The sequence below is a fragment of the Lepidochelys kempii genome, chromosome 18 (assembly GCF_965140285.1).
Source record: "Lepidochelys kempii isolate rLepKem1 chromosome 18, rLepKem1.hap1, whole genome shotgun sequence".
Classification (NCBI taxonomy): domain Eukaryota; kingdom Metazoa; phylum Chordata; order Testudines; family Cheloniidae; genus Lepidochelys; species Lepidochelys kempii.
Genome location: NC_136397.1, coordinates 4,387,788 through 4,402,630, shown reverse-complemented (window position 1 = coordinate 4,402,630; position 14,843 = coordinate 4,387,788). Strand labels below are relative to the sequence as shown.

At 46.4% G+C, this 14,843-nt stretch overlaps 1 protein-coding gene across 1 annotated transcript in view; it reads left to right on the top strand.

Moving 5' to 3' along the window:
• The window catches only part of CLDN19 (claudin 19), an 86,973-nt gene that overhangs the window by 54,509 nt on the left and 17,621 nt on the right, over positions 1 to 14,843 (top strand). The window contains exons 3-5 of the mRNA XM_073316663.1: positions 5,470 to 5,591; positions 6,875 to 6,977; positions 8,846 to 9,010. Of these exons, the coding sequence (XP_073172764.1) occupies positions 5,470 to 5,591; positions 6,875 to 6,977; positions 8,846 to 9,010 (390 nt within the window). The remainder of the gene's footprint in view (positions 1 to 5,469; positions 5,592 to 6,874; positions 6,978 to 8,845; positions 9,011 to 14,843) is intronic.

Below are 14,843 nucleotides of genomic sequence, written 5' to 3'. Positions count from 1 at the left end.
GAGTAGGCTGCCTTCACTGCAGCCACCAACCAGCGGTACAAAGAGGGGCTTTCAATGGGTTGCCCTTTGTCCTGCGGCTGTGGCGAGGTCGCCAATTGTGCATGTACCTGAGAGTCTTGTGAGAGAACGCCCCATTGCTGAAATTCATAAGGGAGCAGCAGAACCATGTTGCCTGCATTGTCCCAGACCCGCACGAGCCACTGAATGACGCTCTCCCCGGGCTTCATGATTTCCTGCAACTCACTTGTTTTAAATGTATGTATGAGCTCTGGCTGCAGGGTGCCTCCCTGCACCCGTAGCTCCCGTACCAGCCATGCCAGAGCCACCACGGGGGACAAGGAGTCCCAAATGTTCCCATCCCAAGTCTCGGGATCCCAAGAGGGGGCAGTGGTCACCGCACATACCTGGGCGGTGGTCACTGGTCACCACCCGAGCAACCAACACTTCACACCATCGCATTAGCTCCTGGGCGCACTCCGCCTGGGAGGTCACGACTTCTTGGGCCACGGCACAGGCCGCCGCCTGCGCCATGCATTCCTGAGTCTTCCCTTCTTGTGCTCGCTGTAAGCGAAGCAACTCCTCATCCTGGGCCCGGACGGCGGTCAGGAGGAGCCACCCAAGCTCCCCCATCGCCCGCCATTCCGTCCCAGAACACTGGTTCCCCCATAACCGTTGTAACCCCTCAACCAGCTGCACAGGCATGACTCCTGGAGCCTGTTGAAATTCCGGCCAATCCATGGGGGCAGCCCACCCGGCCATAACCCGTGCTACCGGCCCCCAGCGCTCTGTCGGGGACCATCCTGGTATGCGCTGTAGGGACAGTGGCGGCTTCCCCACTTCCCCTTCCTTCGGCCAACGTGGCATTGCTTCTCAAAGTACCCTGCTCGCTGCACCAAATGTTCTAGGCCAAGGTGTTGGAAGCACCGCAGGCCAGCAGAGGTACTCTGGAAAACGAAATCCACATACAGCTAAGCAGCGAGTTATTGGTTTTATTGAAGGTTAGTGACACACCTGCAACAGGGACTTGAAGCGTTGCTGTCTCGGAAGCAGAGAACCCAGCACACCGGAGCTTTGCCTGGGACAGAGTCCGATGAAGGGGCAACCAGAGAGCCATAATAAGCAATACACGAAAACAGCTCATAAATATATATTTTTTTCCCTAAGGGGGCTTTCCGCTACCTGGCAACAGGCCATGCAAGACAGACAAAACCGGCCTAAAACCAGTTAAAGTTGGTTCTCCATGTCCTACAGTGACCGGGCGGCTTTGAGAAAGCAGAAGTTCCCTGGCTAGGCTGTAACAAAGTCTTCCGCAGTCCCTTACAGTGCCTAAGGGATTTGGATGCCCACTTCCTACTGAAAGGGATGGATGGATCCAACCAAGCCCCTAGGTGGCTTCGAAAAGCCCAACCCTAGTTTGAGCATCAACAGACCCATGCAGTAGGGAGCGGTAAGTGTTGTGTTTAGAGGAAGTTGCACCTTTGTTTATAGCACTAGAGGGCTGTGAGAATTTGCAGAGTGTGGAATCAGTCAGTTGATGATCTCTGTTAGGGCCCCCTGCCTGAGTTTCTTGCTTCAAATAAAGTTTGCATGAGTACACACACCAGGGTCCCCATGAGTTTCATGAATGCAGCAACACCCCCAGATAATGAGGCATTTTGTGAGAAAATATGAAAAATAGATGCTGTCAAACTAACTTGATTTCTTTTTTTTTTGTTGAGATTACAAAGTTTGGATACGAAAGGTAATAGTGTTGATGTAATAGACTTAGACTTCTGTAAGGCGGTTGACTTGGTAGTGTATGATGTTTTGATTAAAAAAGTAGAAAGATTCAAAATCAATATGGCACACATTAAATGGATTCAAAACTCGCTAATTGATTGTTCCAAAATGTAACTGTAAATGGGGACTCATCATCGCATGGGTGTGTTTCCAGTGGGGTCCCACAGGGATCAGTTCTTGGCCCTCTGCTATTTAACAGTTTTGCTAATGACCTGGAAAAAACCACCAAATCATCACTGATGAAGTTTGCAGATGACACAAAGGTTGGGCGAGTGGTAAATAATGGAAAGGTCATGGATTCATAGCAATCTGGATCGCTTGGTAAACTGGGCCCAAGAAAATAATAGGCATCTTAATATGGCTAAATGTAAATATCTACATCTGTACAAAGAATGTCGGCCACACTTGCAGGATGAGGGACTCTCTCCTGGAAAGCAGTGACTCTGAAAAAGATTTGGGGGATCTGGTGGATAATCAGCTGAACATGAGCTCTCAGTGCGACGTTGTGGCCAAAAGGGCTAATGCATTGCATAATGGAGGAATACCGAGTAGGAGTAGGGAGGTTATTTTACCTCTGTATTTGGGACTGATGTGACCACTACTGGAATCCTGTGTCCAGTTCTGGTGTACACATTTCAAGAAGGATGTTGGACTGGGTTCAGAGCCACAAGAATAATTAAAGGATTTGAATATATGCCTCTAAGGATAGACTCAAGGATCTCAGTCTATTTAGCTTAACAAAGTAAAGGTTAAGGGGTGACTTGATTCATTCTATAAGTAACTACCTGGGGAACAAATATTTGATAATGGGCTCTTCAGTCTAGCAAAGATAGATCTGTAGAGAAAAGGTACAACACAATGAAATGGCTGGAAGTTGAAGACAGACAAATTCAGACAGGAAATAAGGTGCACATTTTTAACAGTGAGAGTAATTAACCATTGGAACAATTTACCAAAGGTCATCCTACAGCCAGTGGTTCATGCGCCGCCTATGGGTCTGTCTTCACTGCAGAGTTAGCCTGGTCTCCTAGTAGGGTGTTGCCTCTAACTTTCCTCCTGTCTACACACAAAACCTTCTGATGTGAGTTTAGTGGTGATTTCAACCTGGACTTGCTGGTCCAGCTTGGGGAGAGGCCGGAGCTCAGGTGCCGCTTTCATTCAGGCTGGTAACTTGCTCATTTTGCATTGAGGCTAAATCATTTGAGTGCTGATGATAGTCCTCCATTGCCTTCCCACAATTCCCGGTATGTGCCTAGAAGGACAGACAACTTCTCCCATTATTCACGGGGAAAGAATCACAGAGCAACTGTGACGGGATCCCCGGAGTGGAGCCTAGGACTGTGGGACCACTGTGCCCCCTTAAATCTCTCCAGCCTGGGCTTTCTCTCACAATGCCTTGCTAGTGACAAGCAGCAAAGCCTCCAGACACTGTGATCACTCAGCACAACAGAATATGGAGCCCCATACCCAGCTCTATTGCTCCAGAGCCACTCATGAATCACACAGAGAAAGGCACTAGCACCAAATCCAACCAGCTCCCAGCTCTGTACCTCAGGAATATACCATCTTGCATTGCTCAAGATGGGCAGTGCAGATTTATTAATTGGTTCACCACTTCATCAATGGAAAGTGGACACACACCAGCCTTTGCAAAACCTGAGCAAATTTACAACACACTTCATACAAACTCACTGGTAAAGATAAAGAGTAAAACAAATTTATTGACTACAAAAGATAGATTTTAAGTGATTGTAAGTGACAGGCAAAAAGTCAAGAGTTAGTTACCAAAATAAAATAAAATATAAGCACGCAGTCTAAATTCTCAACACTATTAGACTGGGCAACATCTAGACTAAGCAGTTTTTCTCACCCCCACTGGATATTGCAGTTCATAGTGCACAGATTTCACCCTTGAAATCTGGGCCAGTCCCCTCAGATGGAGTCTTCAGCATGTCCTTATTGCTTGCAGCATGGGTGGGTGAAAGAGAAAGGCCCAGCATGTGGCCACTGTGTCTGTTTTACACCCTCAGTCCATGTGCTTGGAAAACACAAGTCCAGGCATGTCTGGGGACATTGCTGAGTCTCATGGCAAGGTTGAGCAATTCCTCTGGTGTGGCCTCATGGAAGTGAGTCATTGTATTGTCGCTCCCTTGGTAGACAATGGTTGTTGATGGGTTGATTGACACCCTACTCGGGTGTTGGCTATTTTCTTTGCTGTTGCCTCTGAGGAGCTAATATCTGGCTGATTCTCCAACTTACAGCATGTTTTAGTGACCCCCATACAACACAATTCTCATAACTTCATATGCATGAATGATATCCACATCTATAGATAGAGAACTGACTTTCAGCAGATCACAGATCACTTTTCCCTGATACCTTACTAGGCATGCTTTACATACAAGATCACACTCATGTATAAATGAGGTATTTGGGAGTTACAGGGCCCTCTCCCAAGGTACAGAATGTCACAGCAACTCAGCTTATTACAGCACAAAGAACTATGGGATGTGTCCCCAGAAGTCTTAGCAACACACACAGGTGAGTGCAGCCCTGGTGAGGACCCAATTACTCCGGTATGGCTTTGCACTGTGGGTGCTAGGGAGTGGTGAGCGCTACACACAAGCAATGCAGGAACACGAGGATCAGAAGTCCCATAAGTGCCATGAGACACCATTCCAGCCCTTTTTGGGGCGCTGGAATGGGGTCCAAGAGCATTCCGATGGACTCAGGCACTGGCGCTAAGCTAACGCAAGTGCTGAGACATAGGTGCCGATCACCTGAGTTAACTCGGCCATGAAAACCTGTCTCCTCTTAATATGCACATGAGCACACGTATGCACAAACACCCCAGTACACATATAAACACGTGCATTCATTTGCACACACACAGAGGAACCCATCTATGTTTTAATAAAGCCGGTATATTGCTATTATGCTGCTTATGATCAATTTCAGCTGAGAGAAGAAAATGTTTGTAGCATTCCAGAACCACGGGCTACATAGCCTAGAAATGATAAACAGCCCCAAAGGAGCCTTTTCCCATTTCAAATGGGCCTCCGTCATTTTTTCGTCCACTTCTGCTTCTCCAGTGGAACAACGTATACCCCTATCGCTTACTTACGCTCACTCTGACCGCAGGTAGTTTAACCCCATTATTCCCCCTGTGCAGAGACCTGGAACCACATGGGTTAACCAACTGATCCCCGCCCCCTCCAAGCACAGGCCCACAATCATTCATGCCCCTAAAGTTGTTGGGGACTGGTCAAGCAGTGGAATGTTCCTGTTGAACACATTCTGTGTGCAGAGACTGTGTTCAGTTTGCTGTGAGAATTGCTTACCTAACTTTTGTTTGACATTTGCCTATTAGGGATCCCTTGTAATCCTGCACTACAGTTCTGGAAACAATGGGCGAACTGCTGGCCGCCTGGAAATCAAGAGGAATTTTGCCATCGACTTTAGTTGAGCCAGGACTTCGTTCTCCATCTCTTGAGTTCATTGCTGGTTCTAAACAGAGTTAGCAGCACTGTGTGGGCAGCACAAATGCTGCCGGCTTGTGTGGCTGGAATGTATTGGTGCCTGGTTTGGGGGATCAGGATGCATAAATAGTGCCAGGCTAGGGTGGGGAAGTTCATCTCTCTTCAGGGCTGATGTGTCAATGTCAACCCACTGTGCTTTGGGGTCCTGCAGTGTTCCAGATGAGTGTGATCTTCCAGCTGATGGCTTTCTGCCTGGGTCTCCTCTCCACCCTCTTCCTGGTCATAGCCACCTGCACCGATTGCTGGATGGTTAATGCTGATGATAGCTTGGAGGTGAGCAGAAAAAGAACAGCCTTTTGCTCAGTGTTCAGTGCTGTGACTAAGGAGCTGCTTCAATTTAGGAAGTATCACAGCACATCTGCATGTATTTTCATAACTGTGTCTTACATAGAAATAGATATCAGCTTAAGGTTAAATGCAAGCTTAAAATTTGGAGAACACTTCACAATGTAGCAAAAATTGTGGCAAGCCCATGAAAGTACTGGACTGATGGTTCACAGCTGCCAATGATCCTGATACATCCCTTCCATCGTTAAGTCCCACGTCTAGCCTTGACCAGGGTCCTAGGAACTGTGGGCAGTATGGGGGTTCTGTAGCAAAGCAAGGGGCAGGTAATACCATCTCTTTCCTCCCCCTGCCCTGCCTCATGGCTGCACCCCATGAGGCAGGGCAGGGGGAGGAAAGAGATGGTATTACCTGCCCCTTGCTTTGCTGCTGAAGATGACTCAAGTTGAAGATGACTCAAGGATTAGCCGTAGCTGGGTAGATCCTACACACCATACAGTGAGCACGCAGTGCTTTGCATTTAACCTGTTTCACATATTTTATAGGTTAGAATCATAGAATCATAGAATATCAGGGTTGGAAGGGACCTCAGGAGGTCATCTAGTCCAACCCCCTGCTCGAAGCAGGACCAATCCCCAATTAAATCATAGAGGTTCATAGAGTTTAAGGCCAGAAGGGACCATTAGATCAAAGTCTGATGTTCTGCCAGAGAATTTCACCCAGTTACCCCTGTGTTGAGCCAAGGAACTTGTGTTGGCTAACATGTATCTTCCAGAAAAGCAGCAAGTTTTGATCTAACGACATCAAAAGATAGAAAATCCACCACTCCTCTTGGTAGTTTGTTCCAAAGGTTAACCACTCTAACTGCTAAACATGTGTGCCTTTTTTCTAATTTAAATTTGTCTGGCTATAACTTCCAGCCATCGATTCTTGTAAATCTTTCTCTGCTAGATTCTTTAGAACCTGGCATTTTCTTCTCATGAAGATACTAATGTACCATAATCAAGTCACCTCTCAAGCTTCTTTTTGAAAGTTTAAGCAGATTGAGCTCTTAGACTAACACTGTAAGGTATTTTTTCAGCTCTCAAATCATTTTCATGGCTCTTTTCTACTTCATCTCCAGTTTTGTGCCTGTGAACTACAGAGAGTTTTCAAATTGTGTCCATTGGCTGGTAGCTCAGGTTTTGCCTTCTTGGGTTAGATTAGCCCCAAAGGATCATGGGATGCTTTTTGCTTGAGTGTCTCTATCTCTTTCTTTCTTCCTCTTCTAGGTCAGCCTCAAATGCCGGGGCCTGTGGAGGGAATGTGTCACCAACGTGCAAGATGGCATCAGGACTTGTGACCAGTATGATTCCATTTTAGCAGGCCATCCATGTGAGTCCTGCTTGTCATGATGAGAATGGGTGTTCGGGAACAGGGTGTGTTTACAAAAGCATATGTTACATCGTTAAGCAATTCATTGTGATTTGGAGTTTGCATTAAGCTATATGATTTGCTTCTTCCCACTGTAACAACCAATGCTTTAAAAAAACACACATAAAAACATTCAAAACCTTAAAAACCCAAAGTGAAGTAAAACTTCATGTGAAAAATTTCCTCTTTTTCTTTGGTTGTTTAGATTCTTTTATAGGGGTAAGTCCACTGCTTAACAGTCACATTTAAATGGCATTAAAAGCTTTGATTGTGTGATGGAGTATACAGACCTCATACTAGACAACAAGGGTTTAAGGGATTATTTTGGGCTCAGCCAGGCCCACCCCTCCACACCTGCAGCAAATGCTCCATCTACTGGAGGAATTAAAAAACAGGAATTAGCTCATTTGGGTGGCAGAGCTGGAGGTGAGCAGATCTGCAGCCCCCAGCTCCAGCAGAGCAGAGGGAAGCCTAAAGGCTCTGACATAGCTGCCCAAAGGGGCCCTACTTGAGGGAAGGGAGGACCCACCCCAGAGACAACCAGAGAGGGAAATAGCCCCCTCTCTCCCATCTGTGGACCCTGGACATTGGTAGCCCCCTCTTACGTATTATGGTTTGGACTTCCCAACAGGAAACTAAGATTTGAACTAAGCTGACCCGAGGGAAGGAGGAGAGGAAGTGGCCCAGGGAGGACAGCCTTAAGCAGCTTTGGTTGCCAGACTATTGATAGCACAAAAAGGCCCTGGGTCGGAGCTCTGTGGAGTGGGAGAGCCTGGGCTCCTCTCCCCACAGCCCCCTTGGCACACAGGGGTTGTGGCTGTGACCACAAGGCCAAGCTCCCCAACCAGACCCCAAGCGAAGACCATTACAGATTAAGATAAAGGCAGTGGAGGAGATGTCAGCTGGTGTCCATTCCCATAGCTCCAATGATGCCAACGGAGCTCTGACAATTTAAACCAGCAGAGGATCTGCCAGAGTCAGTTTTAGATGAATTTCAATTGTTCTTGTCATTATTCTGTTCACTGTAAGACAAAGGCCTTACCTAAACACACAAGTTCTACCAATGGACCATACATCGATGTCGATGGTGGGCATTCCCCCTGGCATCAGCTACATTACAAGTAAAGCATGCGTCCAAACAGTGCTGTGCTGCCCGGATTGTCAAACGCCACATTGTGGGTATTTGCCTGGTACCATCGTTGTAAGTGCGGTGGAAAGGGGAAATAACGCTTCAGACATTCAGGCAGTTGTGTCTTGCGGAACATGGTGAAATCCTTGCAGCGGTGAGAAGACTGATACTAGTAACACAACACCACCGAGACATGGCTCATACTGTGATATCTATATTAATTATTATTGTTATGCCTAGGAGCCTTAGTCATGGCCCATGACCCCATTATGTTAGGCACTGTACAACATGAATAAAAAGACAGTTCCAGAGCTCACAGTCTAAATATAAGATAACAGATGGAAATGATGAGACACTACTGCACAGCATGATAAGCAGTGGTCTTATAATGTGGGACAATCACCCTCTTAGACAACATATCAGGACTGAACCAGGGACCTCCACGGCTAAGCTAAACTATTACTGCTTGAGCTAAAGAGCCAAGGCTCTGCAGCTGGGGGTTGTAACAGACTCATGTCCTCTTTGGATCAGAGCCAGAGGGGGACCTGTAACAAACACTCACCCATGGGTTACAATAGCACACATGTGTTACCCTAGAACAGCAGCATGCCTAACACCGAGTGATAGAAGGTGTTTGGAGTCAAATCCACACTGTCATGACTGTGATCTGTCCAGTTTTTGCTTTGTTCACTCTTCTCAGTGAAGATCGTGGTGACGCGAGCACTGCTGATCACAGCTGACATTCTGGCGGGCTTGGCTTTGATTACGCTGCTGTTGGGTCTGGACTGCATCAAGTTTCTCAAGGAAGCGCCCCATATCAAACTGAAGATGTGCTACATGGCTGGCTTAACCCTTGGCCTTGGAAGTAAGTGTTCCAAAGCACTAGCAATTGGCCTTGTCAATAACAAACCTGTGCAGTGGAATGGGATTTGCATCCACTGGGCCTGGGGAGTGGTGGTGGCTGGGGCTGGTGGAGCTGGATAGATGAAAAGAATAGGGAGTGGGCTGGCGTCAGGTCATGGTGGGTGCTGTGGTGTGGCGTGGGTAGGATGGAGCTGTGGTGTCTGTGATAGTCTCAACTGGAGGGAGTGGGGGTGGGGCTGTTGCTTGTTGAGTTCATTGCTGTGGGGCAGTGGCTCTCAACCTTTCCAGACTGCTGCACCCCTTTCAGGAGTCTGATTTCTCTTGCGTACCCTCAAGTTACATCTCACTTAAAAACTACTTGCTTGCAAAATCAGACATAAAAATACATAAGTGTTTCACACACACTATTACTGAAGAATGGCTACTTTCTCATTTTTCCCATATAAGTATAAAATAAATCAATTGGAATATAAATATTGTACGGACATTTCAGTGTATAGTATATACAGTATATATAAACAAGTCATTGGCAGTACAAAATTTTAGTTGGTACTGACTTTGCTAGTGCTTTTTATGTAGTCTGTTGTAAAATTAGGCAATTCACTAGATGAGCTGATGCACCCCCTGGAAGACCTCTGCTGGTACGTACCCCTAGTTGAGAACCACTGCCGTAGGGCAGCAGTAGAGAGAAGCTTTCCCCCAATTTGTCTCACAGACAGGATACAACAGGCAGCTACAACCATTAGGATATTTTTCTCACTGAGCTCCAATCTAGTGAGTAAACACTGCCAGCGTCTCTTCAATCTACCAAAAGTACATTCAACTGTCATTCTGCACCTGCTGTGCTGGTAGTTGAATCTTTCCTTGATGCTGTCGAGGTGGCCAGTGTACGGCTTCATGAGCCAAGGGAGCAAGGTCCCCCAGAATCACTCTTGGCGTTTTGTTATTGCCAATCTGCCAGTCACAAAAGACTGTCTCTGCTTGCAGCTTTGTGACGAGTCCTGTGTTTTTACAGATGCGAGGGTGCACGTACCTTCCCCAACCATCCCTGTTGATCCACTAATGCTTGTATAAGCATAGAAAAGTAGCCCTTTCTATTAATGGGCTCTGTGACAAGGCTAGTGCCAAAATAGAGGTATGCATGCTGTCTGTCACTTCACCACAGTTTGAGAACTCCATTGCTGCAAAACCATCCACTATGTCCTGCACATTGGCAAGAATCACAGTCCTGTGTAGCAGGAGATGGTAAATGGCCCTACACACTTGCATGATGACTGCCCCCAGAGCGGGTTTTCCAACTCCAAAATGATTTCCCTCTGCCCAGTCCAGTACTTGCAATCCAGTATTGCAAGGTTCCAGAGTGCGATGACTGCTTGCTTCTCCACTGTCAATGCAGCTCTGATTCTGGTGTCCTTGCACTGGTGGGCAAAGGCAAGCTTGGCACACAGGTCCAGGAACGTGGCCTTTCACATCTAAAAGGTCTGTAGTTGCTGCTCACCATCCCACACGCGTATTAGACTCAGATCACAGCACCCAGTGCTCGTTTCTCAGACCCAAAAGCGACACTCCACTGTCTGCCGCTTCTCTGTGAATGACACCAACAAGTCTGAATTGTTTTTCTCTATGTCCCTCAGCAAACTGTCTCGGAAGAAATCTTCATGTCCCGAGTTGTAGTGGTACTTGCTGAGGTTCAGCACATACAGGAGAATTGTGCATTCTGTACTTGCAACATTCATGAGAACAGTGCAGAGCTCAGCGAGCCGCTTGCTTCTGGTCAGACATGGCAAAGACTGAAAAGTGCTGCATAGGTTTGTGGGATTTAAAAAAAACTATATGAAAATTATGGGATATGGATGGTATTATGGGATGGATTCATAGATTCCAAGGCCAGAATGGACCAATGTGATCATCCAATCTGACCTCCTGCGTAACACAGGCCATAAAACTTCCCCAAAATAATCTTTTAACAACTCATTCAGTCTTGATTTCAGAATGATCAGTGATGGAGAATCCACCACAACCTAAGTAAATTATTCCAGTGGTTAATTACCCTCGCTATTAAAAAGTGCATTTTATGTCTAGTCTCAGTTGATCTAGCTTCAGCTTCCAGCCATTGCATTGTGGTGTATATTTCTCTGTTAGAGTGAAGAGCCGTTATTAAATATTTAATCCCCATGTAGGTTCATATTGATTGAATCACATTCCCACTTAATCTTCTCTTTGTTAAGATAAATAGATGGAGCTCCTTGAGTCTATCACTATAAGGTAGGTTTTCTAATCCTTTAATCATTCTCATGACTCTTCTCTGAGCCCTCTCCAATTTATCAACATCCTTCTTGAAATGTGGACACTAGAACTGGTTGCAGTATTCCAGCAGCAGTTGCACCAATGCCAAATAAAGAGGTAAAATAACCTCTTTGCTCCTCCTCAAGTTTCCCCTGTTTATCCCAGGGATTGCATTAGCCCTTTTAAGCACAGAATCACACTGGCAGCTCATGTTCATCTGATTATCCATCACCATCCCCAAATCTTTTTCAGAGTCACTGCTTCCCAGGATAGAATCCCCAGTCTGGTAACTATAGCCCACATTCTTTGTTCCCAGATGTATGCATTTACATTTAGCCATATTAAAATGCATACTGTTGCTTGAGCCCATCTTACCAAGTAGTCTAGAGTCTTTTGTATCATTATTCACCATGCCCCAATTTTTGTGTCATCTGCAAACTATATCAATGAAGATTTTATGTCTTCTTCCAGGCCATGTTAAATAGTGGAGGTAATTTGGTAATAGTGTAGTTGATTTTTCTCTGCTGGGATTACCTTCTGAGAATAAAAAGCACAGGGATGGAGCTGGTTGCAGGGCCCTACCTGTTGAGATAATACGCACCTATGGCAAAGTTCGAGATGCCAGCCTTACTCATAAATGGTTTAGTGGGATATGGGTGAATCAGGGTAGATTCTGAGGTGAATGCACTCTTCAGTTGATCAAAGGCCAATGGAGCCTCTGTGGACTAGGCAAAGCAGGCCCCCTTTTGCAAGAGTGCCATTAGGGGTACAACCAGGCTAGAGAATCCTTTAATAAATCACTAGATATTGGCAATCCTCAGTAATTGCTGCACTCCATGTACATCCTTGGGTGCAGCACAATTGGCTGTTACTGCCATGAGTCCCTGGTGAGTCCCTTGGGACTTCTAAGGTGTCCTTATTGAACTCATGTTTCACAAGCAATGTGTAGAGGTGGTTTTGGCAGAATCTCTCCAAGACGGTGTGCACATGATGATTCTGGCAGTCCTGACTTTCACACAAATAATGAATAATGAAGTCACACAAATGAGGGTCATTCTTGTCAGTTGCCAGCTTGTGCAGATCAAGAAGTGACTGGTTCATATTCTTTTTCAAGTGACTTTCAGAGAAAATGAGGATTTCATTCAGGCAGCCAACGACACAGGCACAATGGCATAGGAGCCAGAAACAGAGCTGAAAGTAGGGGGAGTTTGAGGAAGTTTGTTTGGGGAAGGGACTGTGCAGTGATCAGGTTTTGTCTTGGTGTTTGTTTTTTTGTTTTTGTTTGTTTGTTCCCTTGACAGGCGCTTAGACCTAAGGAATGGAAGAGACAGTAAAGATGACCAGATGTGGAAGCTGCAGGATGTACATTATCATGGAACGGGTACCCAAAAAGAGGGTTGTCTGTATGAAGTGCTGCCTGACAGAGCTGATGGAAGAGAAGATCTGAGGTTTGGAGATGCAGTTGGAAACTATGGTTGAGTTCTGAAGGGGATTTGAGCAGATGATGCAAGGAAGGCAAGAGGAGGCTGAAGGCAAATGTTAACACACACAGATGCAAGCTAGACTGGAAAACTCTGAGGGGAGACTGCTGGGTCAACGAATGGCTACGCAGGTGGTGTCAGTGAGAAGGCTTTGGATTCTTTGACCCTGGGATGGTGTTCCAAGAAGGAGGAGTACTAGGCAGAGACGGGCTCCACCTAATGAAGAGAGGGAAGAGCATCTTCACAAGTAGGCTGGCTAACCTAGTGAGGAGGGCTTTTAACTAGGTTCACTGGGGAAGGAGACCAAAGCCCTGAGGTAAGTGGGGAAGTGGGATATCGGGAGGAAGCACGAGCAGGAGAGCGCAAGAGGGGAGGGCTCCTGCCTCATACTGAGAAAGCGGGACGATCAGTGAGTTATTTTAAGTGCCTATACACAAATGCAAGAAGCCTGGGAAACAAGAAGGGAGAACTGGAAGTCCTGGCACAGTCAAGGAATTATGATGTGATTGGAATAACAGAGACTTGGTGGGATAACTCACATGACTGGAGTACTTGCATGGATGGATATAAACTGTTCAGGAAGGACAGGCAGGGCAGAAAAGGTGGGGGAGTTGCATTGTATGTAAGGGAGCAGTATGACTGCTCAGAGCTCCAGTATGAACCTGCAGAAAAACCTGAGAGTCTCTGGATTAAGTTTAGAAGTGTGAGCAACGAGGGAGATGCCATGGTGGGACTCTGCTAGAGACCACCAGACCAGGGGGATGAGGCGGACGAGGCTTTCTTCCAGGTACTAATGGAAGTTACTAGATCGCACACCCTGGTTCTCATGGGAGACTTCAATCACCCTGATATCGCTGGGAGAGCAATACAGTGGTGCACAGAAAATCCAAGAAGTTTTTGGAAAGTGTAGGGGACAATTTCCTGGTGCAAGTGCTGGAGAAACCAACTAGGGGCAAAGCTCTTCTTGACCTGCTGCTCACAAACCGGGAAGAATTAGTAGGGGAAGCAAAAGTGGATGGGAACCTGGGAGGCAGTGACCATGACATGATCGAGTTCAGGATCCTGACACAAGGAAGAAAGGAGAGCAGCAGAATAGGACCCTGGACTTCAGAAAAGCAGATTTTGACTCCCTCAGAGAACTGATGGGCAGAATCCCCTGGGAGAATAACTTGAGGGGGAAAGGAGTCTAGGAGAGCTGACTGTATTTTAAAGAATCCTTATTGAAGTTACAGGAACAAACCATCCCAATGTTTAGAAAGAATAGTAAATATGGCAGGCGACCAGCTTGGCTTAACAGTGAAATCCTTGCTGATCTTAAACACAAAAAAGAAGCTTACAAGAAGTGAAAGATTGGACAAATGACCAGGGAGGAGTATAAAAATATTGCTCAGGCATGCAGGAGTGATATCAGGAAGGCCAAATCACACTTCGAGTTGCAACTAACAAGAGATGTTAAGAGTAACAAGAAGGGTTTCTTCAGGTATGTTAGCAACAAGAAGAAAGTCAAGGAAAGTGTGGGCCCCTTACTGAATGAGGGAGGCAACCTAGTGACAGAGGATGTGGAAAAAGCTAATGTACTCAATGCTTTTTTTGCCTCTGTCTTCACAAACAAGGTCAGCTCCCAGACTACTGCACTGGGCAGCACAGAATGGGGAGGAGGTGACCAGCCCTCTGTGGAGAAAGAAGTGGTTTGGGACTATTTAAAAAAACTGGGTAAGCACAAGTCCATGGGCCCAGATGCACTGCATCCAAGGGTGCTAAAGGAGTTGGTGGATGTGACTGTAGAGCCATTGGCCATTATCTTTGAAAACTCATGGCGATCGGGGGAGGTCCCAGACAACTGGAAAAAGGCTAATGTAGTGCCCATCTTTAAAAAAAGGGAAGAAGGAGGATCCTGGGAACTACAGGCCAGTCAGCCTCACCTCAATCCCTGGAAAAATCATGGAGCAGGTCCTCAAGGAATCAATTCTGAAGCACTTAGAGGAGAGAAAAGTGATCAGGAACAGCCAGCATGGATTCACCAAGGGCAAGTCATGCCTGACTAATCTTATTGCCTTCTATGATGAG